Raw genomic sequence first — 16,453 nt, 5'->3', positions numbered from 1 at the left:
AGCAGTTTTAATTAGAGCATGTTTTCGTACCCTCATATACAATATATTTTCATAAACATATATGCCAGTGTAAAGCTTTTCCTTATACTGAAGAAATCTATTTTTAATAAATGCTGTTGAAAAGGCTTTTCTTTTTCCAGAGAAGACACTTTTTCACAGACTAGCTGCTTTATTATCCACCAACACACAGAACAAGAGTAACAAGTCTGAACCAGTCCTTAAAACAGAGATCATTCACAACACTTTAACACTGCTCATGCAGGAATTATGACTTTTAATTCAACATATCAAAGAGTATGTTTATTCAGACAAGACGGCCCAAATTAACATTTTTCAAACAGAAAGCCCTCAAAGTGAAGCAAACTAAGCCAGCACTAATAATAGAATGGTGGATCAGGTTTTTACAGCTGGGCTGATGTAATCTGGCTGCTGGGTTGATTTATTTACCCTATCATTTTTTTTTATATTATACACTCAACTGCTTTTATCAGTGTTTTGTGTAAACATTTACTTATTACTGTTACTTTGTATTGATTATAATTTAATAACAATAATATTGATTTTGTTGATTTACTTTCATTTGTGTTTTTATTCATTTTTGGAATAAAATATTTGTTCAAAACAAGTTACAAAATAAAACAAGTTTAACAAAAATAAAACTAAAATGAAATAATTATTGCTATATATTTTTAATAAAACTTTTAATGTTTAAATAAACATTACTACTAGAAATGATATTAATATTTATTATTATTCTTGTTTTCGTTTTAATAAATTAAATTATTATTACAAAATTAGATTCTGAAAAAAATATTAGTAATGGCACTATAGTAACAATAATTTATATTTTATCAAATAGATTATTATTATTATAAAAGAGTTTAATAAAAACATATTCTTCCATTTTTTATGCTACATATTATTTCATAATTGTTATTAAATATGAGATATTAGTTAAATATTATTTAATATATTTATATTAAATATAATATTAAATTAATTTTTATGTCAAATAGAATTTAACACAAAACATTGTAAATTTAAGGTAAATGTGTTATAAAAACATATGTATTTAAATAATAATTTTATTATTGGTTATTTTATGGTGTAATTGTTATTTTAAAAAATTGTTTTACACATTCATTCTAAAGGCCTAAATGTGAGCAATGTATTCTCTTCTCTTTCCTTGTAATTGTTAACTAACCAAATGTCTCAAGTTATCTTTATGAAGTGAGTTATAATTATACTTCTTGAAAATGATCGATATAACTAAAAAATGATCTGAAATATCTGAATTTAAATGAAACAAAATTATCTTTCCGATTTTGAAAAAGAATAAGCTGTAAATTACCCAAAAAATACTTGTGAATTTGTTTGAATTAATTTGAAACTCAGTCACGAAGGGTTTTATTACTACAGTATTATACACTACATTTATACATTATTGAGATGTTTACAAAGCCATTCTCTATAATAATCAGTATAATCTAGGTATGCAGACTGGTTTCTGCAGTGATCCAGATCTCCGTCAGTCATCCATGAAAGCATCTGACTGAGACCATCTGACCAGCTCAAATTTATATGATTAAAATCAGCAAACACTAACACAGTCCTCCTCTGTCTTTCGCTGTAAAAAATGCTGGGTATACCACACAATTCCTTCACACTGTCCCAAAGCATTTAATTTGCAATTCCCTCTCTGACCCCTCCACTAACTACATTATAAAAACGAAAAGTTACTACTGTTTTGCTTCTTACACTTTCTTTGCATAACCTGAAACTTGCCTATAGCACTTATTCATTGTTGCTTTTATAGTTGTGTAAATTGCTTCCTTGTCCTCATTTGTAAGTCGCTTTGGATAATAGCGTCTGCTAAATGACTAAATGTAAATGGATTAAGTTACCTTATTTGTTTTTACATATTTAAGCGGTCTCAAAAGTTTAAGTTGTCCCAAATAAAACTTAAGAATTGTGTTGATTTAGCTCATTTAAAATAAGTAGTTTGAACAAGAAGGAAAAGTGAGTGTTGTTTTCTACACTATAAAAAATGACTGGTTGTCTAACATTTTTAACTTTAAATTCCGAGTTAGTAGCATAAATACCTCGGTTTAAATAACAAAACATGTTATGACTTACAATTGGTCATATAATTTTTGTAACCATGTAGAGTGAAATAAATAGAGAACTAAACGACAGCTAAAAATCTAAATATATGAGTGGAGTCTATTTTGAGGTCAGATGAATGCATTTTTCTTAACAGCTGATTCAGACACAGTCACATTCTAAGCTCGGTTAAAGGTTACCAAATGCTTTCTTCCTCGTTCACACAGTCAGGAGATTCAGGTTCAGGTTTAGTCTCTCCTGATTTACATATTTAACTTCTCGGCGCTTCTAGAAAACTCTAGGTAGTTCCTCATTATGTGGGCTACGACGGTTCATTGGGTGTGACGTCACAGCTAGGGTAATGACAAGGAACAAAGGTGAAGTCACGAGAAAAAGTCCCTCGACGACGTGACTCACAGACAGCAAACAGACAGAGAAGATGATTTCACACATGCCAGAAAGACGAGAAAAACTCTTTCTGAAAGCAAAAATACACACGTTCTAAAGTTGTAAATACAGATTGATTCACAAGAAACACTCTTTTGCCTGGCTGGTTCAGACCAAATGCGAAATTAAGAATTGGCGCTTGTAGATTAATCAATGCAAAATGGCGCAAATTTTGCGGCACAGTGACGCCTTTGTTATTTAGCCTCATTCGCGTTTACAGTTGAAACAATAAACTCAAGCGAAAAATTGAGGTGAAAAACATTATTTCTGGCATCATTTTATTTCTAAATGTAAACGCCTTTGTAAATTTGCCTCAATCACGTTTACCATTAAAACAATCAACTCAAGTAAAAGTAGAGGTAAAAAAAAAACATGGTTATTCCTGGCGTCATTTTATTCCTAAAAGTAAATGCCATTACGATTTAACACAGCACATTTTCATGTTTAATTCATTGTGTTTCTTTGAAATTGCGTGCGAAATTAATGAGCAATTCTGATTAGGCATACGGCTTTTTTTGACAACAGCAACACATTGTATTCTTTTGAGATACTATTATTAAAAGAAAAAAATATATTGAAAGATAATTCATTGGATTTCCATTTCAAGTGTTTGCAAAGAATTTATTTGGGTTGAGTTTAAACAAGTTACATTATTTAATTTGTTTAAATTTAGCACACAAAGCAACAGAAGATATCACTCTTTTCAGTGAATGTTTACATGAAAATAATGTAATGAGATTAAATAAGTTATTTAGTTCATTTTTTTTTATAAAGACTGAGGCTATAAGTCAAAGCTATTTTCAGAGGATCTGCTGCAAACAGCTAAATGTTCTGTGTATTATATATTATAGCAACCTAGACATTGGTGATAGCTACGGGTTTTTTTTTTTTTTTCTTTCGTAACAATTACAGACTCATTCTAGTGACGCACTGCATGCTTTTACTCTAGACATGTTTTTGCTTGATTTTTTTCCAAAGTGGGTGACTATTAAGAATAATTGTAAAACCTTGTCTTAAGATGATTCCAAACCATAAATATCCTTCTCATTCAAACACAAAACAAGCCTTTGCTGGTCCACGCTGACTTAACAATTGAAATCAATGGAGAGTAAGAGACAGCCATATTTGGGTGAACTGTTCCTTTAAGTTGAAAGGGCCGCTAAACTGGATTTTACTGGCTGCCTTTCTGGTCATGTGAATCTCACCTGTGAATAATCACATTTCATACTTACTGGAAATCACTTGGCTATATAGTACTATAGGCTACATTGGTGTGTTTTGTCATTAACAAATTATATATATATATAATTTTTTTTATTTTTTTAAACTTAACAACACATGTTTTATAGAACTTATAGATACATTTTTCTAATGAGTATCTACTTAAGATTAGATCATTAAAACCCAGAAAAATTATATATGGCATTATGATAACAAGCACTAGCAAGCATCCGTTACACTTCTAAAACCTAAAACTGTAATCATTATTTTTTATAAAGTACGTCATATAGTTGAAACCAGATAACTCTAAAAAATGTCTGATGGTAAATCATACTAAACTTTTAATGTTTTAGGTCCGTTAAGATTACCTAAATGATTTACATCATGATTTACAATGCCAGAATAATACAAATTGTTCTTTTTTTATTATTATTATTCTTTTTGGTTTATTTCTAGACAGTCAGAAGTGTGCATGTCCCTGGCATTTTCTGCCAGGGACACAATACTGGCGGTTCATTCCGCTGCGGTGACCCCTAATGAATAAAAAGGACTGAGCCGAAAGAAAACGAATGAATAATACAACACAATACAATCAGCAGTATAAACGCAAGAAGTAGTAATGTTGCATGTACTCTAGTAGTCTGACGATGGTCACGTGTTCTCATCATGTCGCCCATCCCACAATCTCCAGCTGATGCAACAACAGCGCTCACTGCTCAGTATATAACCCGGCAGCTAGGAGGAAGACGGCGCTTCTCAACCTTACGCATTCATGGAAGAAACAAAGAAACCGTCAGTGGAAGAGTTAGGTGAGGTCTCGGGGAAACAGTCGGAGGAAATCACGCTAAAATGGTCTATACACAAGCTCTGGTGTTCGGCATGTCCGTCAGGAATGAGCCGGAAAACCTAACGCTGGCGGAGGACCTAAGCCTCATCCCGGGGCTCAGAGGAGACGGAGAGCCGCTCCAGCACTGCGGTAGACTCATGAAGGCACAAAGCTTCTCCAGTAAGTTCACTCACTCCTGAAGTATAATGAAAAACACTATTGGGGAAACTGGCTCATGTTGGCACAGTCGCTAAACATTTTGTAATATAACGCCAAAAGTTTTAACTTTGTATGTTGGTTTTAAATATTGGATTTCAAAATTGAGGGGAGACTGGGAATCACAATGACTGTATAGTTCACCCAAACGTGAAGTTTTGTAATTTAGCTACTCGTTACACATTTGATTTTTTTTTTCGTACACACAAAAATTGGGGTAAAGTTGGTTTTATATTCTGACTGTTACGACCTCTTGATGTTAGACTAGGTATTGAAGTAAATAACATTTATATTGTGACAGTTTTGTGTAATATGGGAGAAGAACCTTGCATCAAGCAAAATACGGCCAAAAAGATAATTTATAGTACAAAAATCAAAGCTAAACAGAAAATAGTAATGATAAAGAAGAATAATATAGATAACAACAACGAAAATTAATTATATGCAACTTTTATAATAACCAAAATAATCCAAAAATAATAAACCATGCAGGGGAGGACAAAGTGGTGCTGAAAGAAAAGAAAATAACAAAAACGAAAATCAAACTACCTCAACATAATCCTTTAACCTAACTGAAAACAAAATGATCGAAAGCAAGTCATCGGTGTTTACACGCCCTAACTTTTTCTAAATATAATTTAAGAAAAGTATTGTTTTGCTAGTTTTAAATAGAGAAATCATGCTAACAGCCAATGACTATCAAAATACAAAATTGTTCAGTCAAATAAATCGTGCTTATGTTGATTTTGAAGTCATACTTGTAAGCGATTTCAGACCAAACTTATTAAATATCTAGTACCATGGTAAGCAATATAAGAACAGTTTCACAAGTTGTCAATGAAAGAATGTGCGAATATAAAATTTCACATTTGAATACAATACTTCACCTCAATACAAAAAAAAGTATTATTATTATAATATATGATTACTATTTGGTTATATTAAATATGTACTAAACAATGTTTATAACCCATAAAATACTTGTATAAAATCTAGGTTTATGGACAAATATTTGAAACCATTAAACCACGTATCTATCTATCTATCTATCTATCTATCTATCTATCTATCTATCTATCTATCTATCTATCTATCTATCTATCTATCTATCTATCTCGTATTTAAATGTCATTTATAAAAATTAACAAATTATCTCTACAGACCTTTGTTACTAGTTGAAGGACCACATTAGTCTTTTTTTTTTTTAATTAGATTTCTTTAAACTATTTTTGAATGTAATGCAATTTGTTTCAATCTCATATAATAATGTACCACCTTATTATATTTATTGTAATTTTAATACTTGCCCAGTATTCAGTGTTGCCAGATTGGGCGTTTTTATTATTATTTTTATTTATTTTTGCGGCTAAAAAATGACATAGGCAGAAAGTGTAAACTTGGGTGGTTTTGTAACGGCGTGCCTGCCAGTCCTGGTGTTCACTTATAAACTGTTATGATCCCCCAAAGAGGTGCCATAGTCCCCGTTCCCCCCATACAAACCCTTAAAACAGATGTGATCTCCAAACGAGACACCTCTTCAACCTCTCAGCAGGGTATTACAGTCTACTGATTGTTAGGTGGTGCTTTTTGGTTTTCAGCGGGTTTGGGGCTGGAAACAGTCAGCTACATCTGGCAACACTGCCAGTATTTCACATTATCTCCCTATTATGGTCATTTTCAAGAACTTGTGATCGTATTGCTGACACACTCATGAGCAAGCACGTACAATACTTCCCGTTTCCTAAAATTGCAACACAAATTCTGCATTCTAAAGTCCATGATCAGCTGATGACACTGTAACCCAGGCTGACGGTGCTGGTTTCCTGATCTAATGATCCACAGGGGTCACAGTCAGCCTGCTGAGGTGTTGAGTTTCTGTCCAATTAGCTGAGCTTGTTTCCTCATCCACAGGTCTGGGATCTGCGTGCAGTTTGGAAGAGGAAGAAGGTGAAGATGTGTGTCTTCAGCTTGACCTGTCCAAACGCATCGAGAAGTGCCTCTATGAGGCCAAAGGAGCAAGTCTGCGCTGCCAGGAGCTGCGCTTGCCCAGACACATGACCACACGGCTGGCCGGAGACATCCTGCGATTATCCGTGGATGAGCCATGCGGGATACGGGGAGCTCTGATCCACATGTACATGGAAAACAAAGGCACACTACTGAATCTAGGCACAGTTATTCCTGATCAGAGTCTCACGCCAACATTTGAAGTCTCTGTGGTCCTACAGGCAGATTTGGGAGGATGGCCTCCGCTGAAGATCCTGTTTGGTGGAGGGAAGGTGTTGAGCATTCGAAGAGAATACCGAATAATCAAACGCAAGCTCTACTCATCCGCTACTCCAACTGTACTGGAGTTTTATTAACACTGTGGTATTAATAGAAAAAAATGAGTCCATGGCTGAGGTTTCAGAGGAAGACGAGCTCATTTTGCACATTGTTATTCACATCGAGGTTAAGTTGGTTTTATATTCGCACATTCGTTCATTTTAACAGTCCCTATATTGGTTACCAAGCCACTTTGAATATTCGGTCTGAAATCGCATGACTTCAAAACAACATTACGATCATTTCATTGGCTGTCAACAATGTCTGAATTTCGCTATTCAGAATTTGCAAGAATGCTTTTCTGAAATGATAAAGGAAAACGTCCGAACGTGCGAATATAAAACCAACTTTACCCCAATGATATTCACTGTTACATTCAGAATTCACTGAATACGGTTTAAACACTTCAGTTCAATGAAAGTTGCTATAATGCAGCCAACATTTCTCACACACAACAAGCGGGTATGTTGTTGTTACTGTATTTTATAATGCTTTGTTTAATATACAAACAAGTAATTAAAAGTGTAGAACCAGATGCATACAAGCACTAATGTTCAAAAGATGGGTTCAGTAGTATTTTTGAAAGATCGTTTAAACGCAGCAATGCTGTATTATTAGTTATTTGTACAGTATTACGTTTTGTTTTTGCTTTAAAACACTAGTTTTTAGCAGGCATTGTAATCCTACACACAGAAATAGTTATGTCTTCATATTATAATTAGTGAAATATTTTTGTCCACACTTTTTGACAACACTAGCTTATAGTTGGTTTAGTTTGATTTGTTTATAGCCAATATTTACTTTATTTTTTTATTTATTTTTTTATTTTTCCAAAATGTTACTGACCCAAAGCTTTCGAACCAATATGCAATAACATAGGTCTCAAACTGGATTCCTGGAGGGCCGCAGCTCTGCACAGTTTTGCTCCAACCTTAATCAAACACGGCTGCTCCAACTAATCAAGGTGTTAAACTCTTGAACACTGATTATTTGGATCAGCTGTGTTTGATTAGGGTTGGAGCAAAACTGTGCAGAGCTGTGGCCCTCCAGGAATCCAGTACAGCACCATCATATCTTGAGTTCTGTAACAAACACTACTTTGTCACTAGTTGTTGTTAGGTGTGTTTTCTATGTGTGTGTGTGTGGTAAGATCTGAGTGATGGGTGTGTTTGCGACTACAGAATGTTCAGTTTTGAATCTGCACTATTGTTTACTGATGTTCAGGGATTTAGGAGGGTTTGGGTTGAAACGTGACTCACTCCACTCTTGTATGTTGACGTCATTTATTAATGCTTTATGTTTTCACGTGAATGGGACAAGCTGGCATTGTCTCACAGTGAAGCATTTGTAACGGTATTTGTATTTGGAAAGTGCTGAAATGTGAATAAATTATTTTTAAAATAACCCATCAACTTCCCTTTTTTTATTTGCAGACTCATGTTTTATTAAAACATTTCACGACACTATACAAAAACACTGTACACGAAGACCCTGTACAAAACTATATGTTCTTTCTAAACGTACAGATTCACTCACTTTCAAGAACATAGTGTAGTACTTTAGGCCTTTAAACTGTAATCATCCTGACTAGGCAAAGAAATCGAGATAAAAGAAAACCGAGGATCCATCTTCATTCCCATTGAAGAGCTTATTTTTATTGCTCTTGACGTTCTGCGTTCCCCAATGTCATAAGGCGACGATGATCTTTGTGTTTAATCAATGGCTTGGAAGGTTTCAGAAGGTAACATTCTGGTTTCTACACATCTAGTGGTCTTCATGGTGGTACATTCAGCATGTTTTAAGACGCCAGTGATGACAGCTTCTCTAAACTCAAGTAAACAAGTGAGTCAAAGCACATTGGATCAGTTTTTCAGCTCTAGAACTGAAAGACTTCTGTGGAAAAAAGGTCAAGTCCTTTTGAAGCCTCATTTATTTTAACTAGACCGTGGCAAACTGCTGAATCAAACCAGAGTAACTAAACGTAGCCCGAACGCCTTATAGAAACAGGTAAATAAGTCTTATTTGAACTCGTGATGACGTCTTGCTTCACTTTTTCATCTTCATATCGGCCTCAATGGCACTGCGGCGCCCTCTGGTGCCCCCGTCCTGGAAGAGCAAAGACACGAGCCATTCAAACAGCCTGTCAAAGCCTGTGCTAACACACCAGACCGTCAGTGTGCAACATCAGCTAGATATGATCGGAAAACAACAAGGTTGTGTTTGTGCATTGCTGTAATATATAAACGATTCATCTTAAAGAAACTTGAGAAATGCTGCAATACATAGTCTGAATTATTAGACCCTCTGAATATTTTCCCCCAATTTCTGTTTAACGGAAAGATTTTTTTCTAACATTATTACACATAATTTTATTAACTAATTTATAATAACTGATTTCTATCATCTTTGTCATGATGACAGTACACAATATTTTACTTTTCAAGATACTAGAATTTAATTTAAAGTGACATTTAAAGGCTTAACTAGATTAATTAGGCAAGTTAGGGTGATTAGGCAAGTCATTGTAAAATGATTGTTTGTTCTGTAGACTATCTAACAAAATATTGCTTGAGGGAGCTCATAATATTGACCTTATAATGTTTATTTTTTTTTTTTTATTAAAAATTGCTTTTATTTCCAGCTGAAATAAAACAAATAAGACTTCCTACAGAAGAAAAAAAACATAGGGGAGATTGGGAAAAAAATTAATTGCTCTGTTAAACATCATTTGGGAAATTTTTTAAAAAGAAAAAAAAAAATTTACAGGAGAGTGAATGATTATAACTGTTATTGTGAAAATCGAACAGCAGAGAAGCTTAAAAGGATATAAGGGATGTATAACCCTAGTGCTGTTCCAATGTCACATTCTTTCTTTTTTGAACCATATAATAGGAACTAAAGGATGGTCCCATGTGACAAGTGTTGTATATTCCAAATGTTCTGAAAGTATTCATTAGTTTGATTAAATCAAAATGTATGATTTAATTCAAAATATTGACATCGACAAGAGTGTCTATGTCAGTTTGAGATTTATTTAGCGTTACTCTTTGGGCGTACTCACACTATGTACAGTTGCCTTGAACCGGGCCAAAGCACGCTTGTCCCCCCTCTCATCTCCCCCGACAACCTGCACTCACATTACATTCGGGCCTGGATGCGCTTACATCAGCGATGATGCGCTGTTCAGTAAGCGATTTCGCTCAGCACAGTGGAGATTTCTTTAGTTATATTGTTTAGGATGCAGTGACACGTCAAATATTTCGCCAAACAGATCAGCCACTTTTGACGCTTATAAACAATTTTAAAGTCCTCATGCTGCAGGTTTTAGGAGGTTTGCTGAAGATGCAGCTGTGGTGCAGTGAGGGGTTTGCGTCTAAGGCAGTTTGCGTTTATTGAACAGTAAGAATGATTAATAAATCCTTAATCAAACAGTCCCTTAAAGCCACGTCTCGCTTTCAGTTTCAGGCTCAGGCGCGTTTTAAACTCACACTACAAACATACAACGCCAAAGACCAAGTGAACCGCACTCTGGTACACCTTTTCCAACTGGGCCAGGGCCGGCCAAGTGAACTGTGCCTGAGCCTGATTCAGAGCACTCACACTTCTCAAACGATCCGGGAAACGGGCCTGGGCACGGTTCGGATAGCATAGTGTGAGTACGCCCTATATCTTGTGTTCAAGATTCTCTGTTTAATTAGGGTTATATCTAAACTTTGCAGAGCTGTGGCCCTTCAGGAACTGGATTTGACACCTGTGTGCCGAAGTTTTATGAATGTGCAGTTGTGCACTTTAAATCTACTAGGAAATGTATAGCACACAGCCTGTTAACATACAAACCTGGGACATGTTAATAACAGCAAAAGTTCAGCTGCTTTTGAACAGTCAGGAAGCGATGATCAGATCTAACCAATCAGAGAGCTCTGTGTGAGAGTATAAATGTGTGTATGTGTTTTGGTAAGAGGGGACAGGGGAATATCTTGTGATCTTCAGCCTGGATACTTACAAAGAGAGAGAGAAGGAAAGCAGGAGAGGCCATGGAGAGGCTGTCCTGTAGAAGGACAAACAGCACAGTGAGAAAAAGAGAGTTCGCTATTTAATACCTACCAGAAAGGCAGACAGACAGGTACAGCAGAGCACAAGCAGGTGTTACAGGGAGCATTTGGTAGGTATACTAGTCTAAAACCATCATCATGAGAGGAAAACAACAGAGACAGTGTGCAAAGGAACTAGAATGACCAGAGATTTTACAAGCTACGCTCCGTCTTGATGAACTTGCATTCAGAACATCACAAACCCAATCATTAGTTTCAAAGTGTCACGAAACACCAAAACACATTTTTTGAGCTGTTGACAGTCGTATATGTGTCCCACACTGCTAAAAACACCTATATTTCGCTAAAAAGTGTGAATTGGTTGTTTTTGCATTATTTCAAGCAAATTCGTACTTCCAGTTTGAAACGAATTTTTGAAGCTGCGTCACGGTCATGACATAATAGCGTGTATTCCAGCGTGCAGACTGGACGTCTGTGCCAGAGTGTGTCTTATTACGTCTTACAGTGTGATGCATTAATGCATGAGTAAGGCTTGGTTCAAACCAATCAGCGCGCTCTATTTTGCAACTTCATTAATATTCATTACTGTCATAGTGTTTAGACGACAGACACACCACGTTGTATTGGCAAAACAAGCGTGAAGTGTTGCTTTTATAGTTTGCTGCAGTTAAGTTTTGTTTTCATTTTCTCTCTGTGAGAGCTCAGCTGGAGTCACGTGTGGATTAACAGTGTACGCGACGCTCGACAACAATAACTTACGTGTCTAAGGAGGATTATTGTTTACCTGAGAGCTGTTCTCATCTGCAAACGCTGAGATCCGGATTCGCTTGTAGTCTCCTCTTAATAAAGACGCGGCTCTAGTTGCTACAGATTTGGTAAGTGAGCGACCAGTGCTCTTTGTTTATTCAGTATGTTCGTATCGAACTAAGTTAACTATTGCACTGAGTGTAAACATGTTAGCACCACAACAAAACTTAAACCTCGTGTAGGGTTTTCACCGCATTTTGTGACCGGAATAACACACGCGGCTTTCTGACGCTACCTGCCGTGTGCATCTAAGTTTCCGGGAAATGCTGAGGTTTTTTTTTCTCTCATTCGCCATGCGGTATCAAACATTGCATGAAAAATACACGCTTAGAGCAGATCCTTGAATCAAATATCTCGTTTGTCGCGAGGGACATGAATGAATTCCCTGAATGAAAGAGCCAAACTGCAGTTAAAGTCCACCATTTAATAATTTGGCAAATAATTTGACTACAGATGTCCATGTAAACATCATCACTTTCTCCTGTGTGTGTGTGTGTGTGTGTGTGTGTGTGTGTGTGTTTTGACTCTGAAACTCGCGCGTGCCCAAATAGACACTCCCACATCATCCCACTTTAGTTCCTCCGACACTCCCCCCTAAACAGAGCTGGACACGCCCACTTTTCTGACTTTCCAAAGTAGAGGTGTGAAAACACCCTGCTGAAACGAGGGGGTTTCATGGCCCTTTAACATGGTGAATTAGGCTAAATGCTTCTCATTTACTTTCAATGGAGTGAAATCAAGCATTGCAGCTACTGAACTGAATGCCACCTGTACTGTGAAAAAAATCTTGTTACCTTAAATAATTTTGTTGAATCAAACAACTTTTGTTTATCTTTACTTAAAGAGCTGCTGTTATGCATTAAAAAGGGTCATATTTTGGTTTTGGGTTCTGAAACAGCAGTCTGATATGCATGCAAGGTCAAAAACAAATTTGTTGTCTTATAATATGCATTTATTTTTACTTAATTATCCCAACGACTCCCATATGATTTGTTCAGCTATTAATTTATTCCCAAACCCCTCTTTAGCACGATGCTAATTTACACTAATACTTTTTCATTTTAAAATGGCGTTTAGAGCGAAAACAATCCACGTCCACATTGACGTTTCATCTATCATTTCTGAAACGATTCATAATACACCACTAACAATGCACATCACGTGACCACACACACACTCTGGTATGCGCTAAAAGCTGCTTCAGCATACTCCATGTCTGAGCTCCAGGCAGCCAGCGGGAGCTCAGAGCACACCTGCCCGGCTGAGAGTAGCCGAACATCAGCCAGTCCATCCTGAATCTTCCCCTGTATCTCATCTCTCTGTAGTTGTTAATCGCGATCTATAATTCATCTTGTGTAGACTTATATCTACAGACTCAGTCTTTCAAATGTATAAGCTTACTTTTTCTCAGGTAATGTGGCTTGGCTGAGTGCAAAGATAAGTTAATATACCTGTTAATTTATGTAACTGCATACACTGATTCTGCATGTTTGACTGATTGCTTGCTTTTATTTCAGATATTGTATAAACTTACTGTACGTTATACTTTTATAATTATTATTAAAATTATAGCTTACTGATTATTATATTCAGCGAAAGAGATGGCTATTTTATATTTCACCATGCATTTCCTCTGATAACCTTAATTGTGTGCATATAGCCTGACATTAAGCACATATTGTCAAAACCACAAAGTGGGCCTGATGGTTCATATTTTTCACGAAATGAAAAGAGCCAGTTAGTAGGCTTCGTGTTTTGTCATAATTTTGCATACAGTGAAAATGACGGTCATATAAATATGGACACGATGTCTTCACATTTTTGGTGTCTATTATGTTTAAGTTGTTAATATAAAAATTTAAAAAAAGACAGTGCTTTATATCATATTTTCATTTTATGGTTAAGATAGCCATGGTAAATAACATTATTAAAATCCTGCTGTTACATTCAAAGATTTACCCGATATGTCCTCGCATCCTCCGGTGTTCGTTATAAACTTGCAAAGTCTGAACTTACATGAAAAGGATGCAAGTCTGAGATTTGTGGACTTCATATTGAGGAAAAAGCCCCACTCAGGTAGCGAATATCTGCAGCCAGGTCTGTTTTCAGATGCCTCCCATTCACACTGACACAGATCAGCAGCGCTTTAAAACCAAAACGGCCTCTTCAGTGTTTCCAAAAAGCTCTGTTTTTAGGGCTCGAAAACTATGCGAACTGAAAACGTCACCCTAGCAAAAGTAATGCATTTTACAACTAAACCATATTAATGTAAACGGGGACTTCTTAAACTATTAGAATTGCCATATTTTATTCATAACAGACAGAAGACAAAAATAGTTCATAGTTACATAAAAAAAAAAACAATATTTGTATATTTATAACTACTTTTAAGAAATGTGGGGGTCATGAGTCACTGGCGTTCTTATTTTGGGGTCGCGGGTTGAAAAGTTTGGAAACCTCTGATGTAATAAATCCTAAAAAATACACATTTTCTGCATTTTATTGTTTGTTTTCTGAAGGTTGTGAATTAATACAGAAACATTAACTTTTACACTGGACTAGATTCACATTCAAATGTGTCCTTGTATGGTTATCTGGTCATCCTAGCAAAGCTCTTTTACAAACAAAAGCAAACACAGATGACAAAGAAAAGGAGGACTAAATGAAATAAAGATGGAAAGAGAGAAATCACCTCATTCTAATGGAAAGATTTGTGTGGTTGATGCGTGTTAGCTGGATGAAGACATGGGGTGTTCATGTATGTGTGAGTGTATTGTAACCATTTTTTATGATGATCGCAGCAATTCAACATAAACTCAAAATATATGGTGATGCAATGAGTGTCCAGTCTTTTCAATGAACCCAATCACACCGGGCACTGCTTAGTGTGAAACATCACTGGACAAAACCATGCAAACAAAAAAGAAAACAAGTTCACTTTGGTCTGGTGTGTTAAAAAACAAAACAAAAACAACTAAACAATAAAAATGGCAAAAAGATTCAAACAGAAAACACCAAAATGCAGTTTAACCCAACAATTACCACATATACTCAAATACATTGTTTATATAATTATATTTAAACAATTATTACAAATTCTGTCATGTTTACAGTTAAACATACTCCACTGATCAAAAGTTTGGAGTCAGTAAGATTTTAAAGAAAAGATAAATGAATACCTCATATTTAACATTGATAATAATAATCATCAGAATATTTTTTGATTTACTAATTTACTGATTAAGAATATTCTAAGTGCGTCTTCATTGTTCATCAAAATTAATGAATAATCTTAATTATTCCAAACTTTTGACAGGAACAATTTATATTTGTATTTTTATATATATATATATATATATATATATATATATATATATATATATATATATATATATATATATATATATATATATATATATATATATATATATATGCTTAATATATATATATATATATATATATATATATATAGACAGTCAATCAGAGAGTATGATAGACACACAAACAGAGGGATAGACAGATACACAGACAGACAGTTAAATAGACAGATGGGCTGCATGATACTGTGAATACATTTAAAAATGCTTTTCTTACCTAAGATTACTTGGACTAGTCCACATATCTAAAAATTCTTAAAATTTAATAATTTTTTTACAAAACATAGTCTTGTTTTAAGAAATAATATGCCAAAATTAAGTGAGTTTTTCCTTAAAACCAGAAAAATAATTTGCTAATAAGGTTAGCAAAATAATTTTATGCCAAAACCAAAAACGACATAATTTTGCTTACCTCATTGGAAGACTATTTAGCTTGTTTTCAGAAAAAATTATAATTTAATATTAGTATATTATATATTAAAACAAGACAATAGGACTTGCTTGTCTAGAAAATGCTTCTTGATTTAAGAATCTTAAGATAATTGGACTGAAAACAACAAAAACAGAAAGAAAAGCATTTTTGCAGTGTACATGTGATATGTAATGTTGTTTAGTATAGCAAAAAATTATATTTCCTGTGATACAACCTTTCCCCATAGGAAAATGCTATTTTTATTAGCTGTTTAAAAAAATCTTTTATTTATATATTGATTATATTAAAATAAACAGATAATAGAATTTTTCCTGGTTTAATTGAATTTTATTCAGGCAGCAAAAACAATGTCAAGGTGCAAACATGTATCTGTTAAGGCCCTGTGTGTTGTTTTGTGTTATGTTTGATGTTTTTTTTTTGTGCGTTTTTATTTTTCTCACTCCCTCCGCTTCTTACTCAACTCTTAGGTTTCTTATTGGTTCAGCATCTGTCCATTATCACTATGACCGTGTCGGTTCCACCAATCCGCGAGCATTTTTGGTTGGTAAAAAAGGTGCACAATCAAACAGTATCTGAGGTTTTCACTAAAATGACTTAGTACAAGTGTGAAGGTAAAAGACTGAAGCAGTGTACTGATGCTGTGACA

At 34.9% G+C, this 16,453-nt stretch overlaps 2 protein-coding genes across 23 annotated transcripts in view; one reads left to right on the top strand and one right to left on the bottom strand.

Annotated features, from left to right (window-relative positions):
* The first annotated feature begins 4,522 nt into the window (after positions 1-4,522).
* si:ch211-39i2.2 lies at positions 4,523-8,542 on the top strand. Of its 4 annotated transcripts, none has more exons than XR_015506773.1 (3): positions 4,523-4,777; positions 6,725-8,017; positions 8,189-8,542. XR_015506773.1 is itself a non-coding variant. In XM_087280413.1 (3 exons), exons 1-2 carry the CDS (start codon positions 4,621-4,623, stop codon positions 7,174-7,176), a joined length of 609 nt encoding a protein of 202 aa, XP_087136539.1. In that variant the 5' UTR covers positions 4,523-4,620; the 3' UTR covers positions 7,177-7,180; positions 8,173-8,542. The 4 variants fall into 4 exon arrangements, 2 of the variants coding, with proteins under 2 accessions (XP_087136539.1, NP_001245246.1); XR_015506772.1 differs by having other exon boundaries at positions 8,173-8,542; XM_087280413.1 differs by having other exon boundaries at positions 6,725-7,180; positions 8,173-8,542.
* A 14-nt stretch (positions 8,543-8,556) lies between these two features.
* brd8b (bromodomain containing 8b) overlaps positions 8,557-16,453 on the bottom strand; it is a 42,412-nt gene continuing 34,515 nt past the window's right edge. For 8 of the 19 annotated variants that reach the window (NM_212777.2, XM_087280222.1, XM_087280224.1 and 5 more), the window contains one exon: positions 8,557-9,244. In NM_212777.2, the coding sequence (NP_997942.2) occupies positions 9,185-9,244 (60 nt within the window). In that variant the 3' untranslated portion in view covers positions 8,557-9,184. Of the gene's footprint in view, positions 9,245-11,141; positions 11,187-14,481; positions 14,896-16,453 lie in introns of those variants that run through there. The other 11 variants (XM_087280213.1, XM_087280217.1, XM_087280221.1 and 8 more) reach the window with 2 other exon arrangements.

The sequence above is a fragment of the Danio rerio genome, chromosome 14, assembly GCF_052040795.2.
Source record: "Danio rerio strain M-AB ecotype USA chromosome 14, GRCz13ab, whole genome shotgun sequence".
In the NCBI taxonomy this organism is placed as follows: domain Eukaryota; kingdom Metazoa; phylum Chordata; class Actinopteri; order Cypriniformes; family Danionidae; genus Danio; species Danio rerio.
This window is presented reverse-complemented; position numbering and strand designations above follow the sequence as displayed.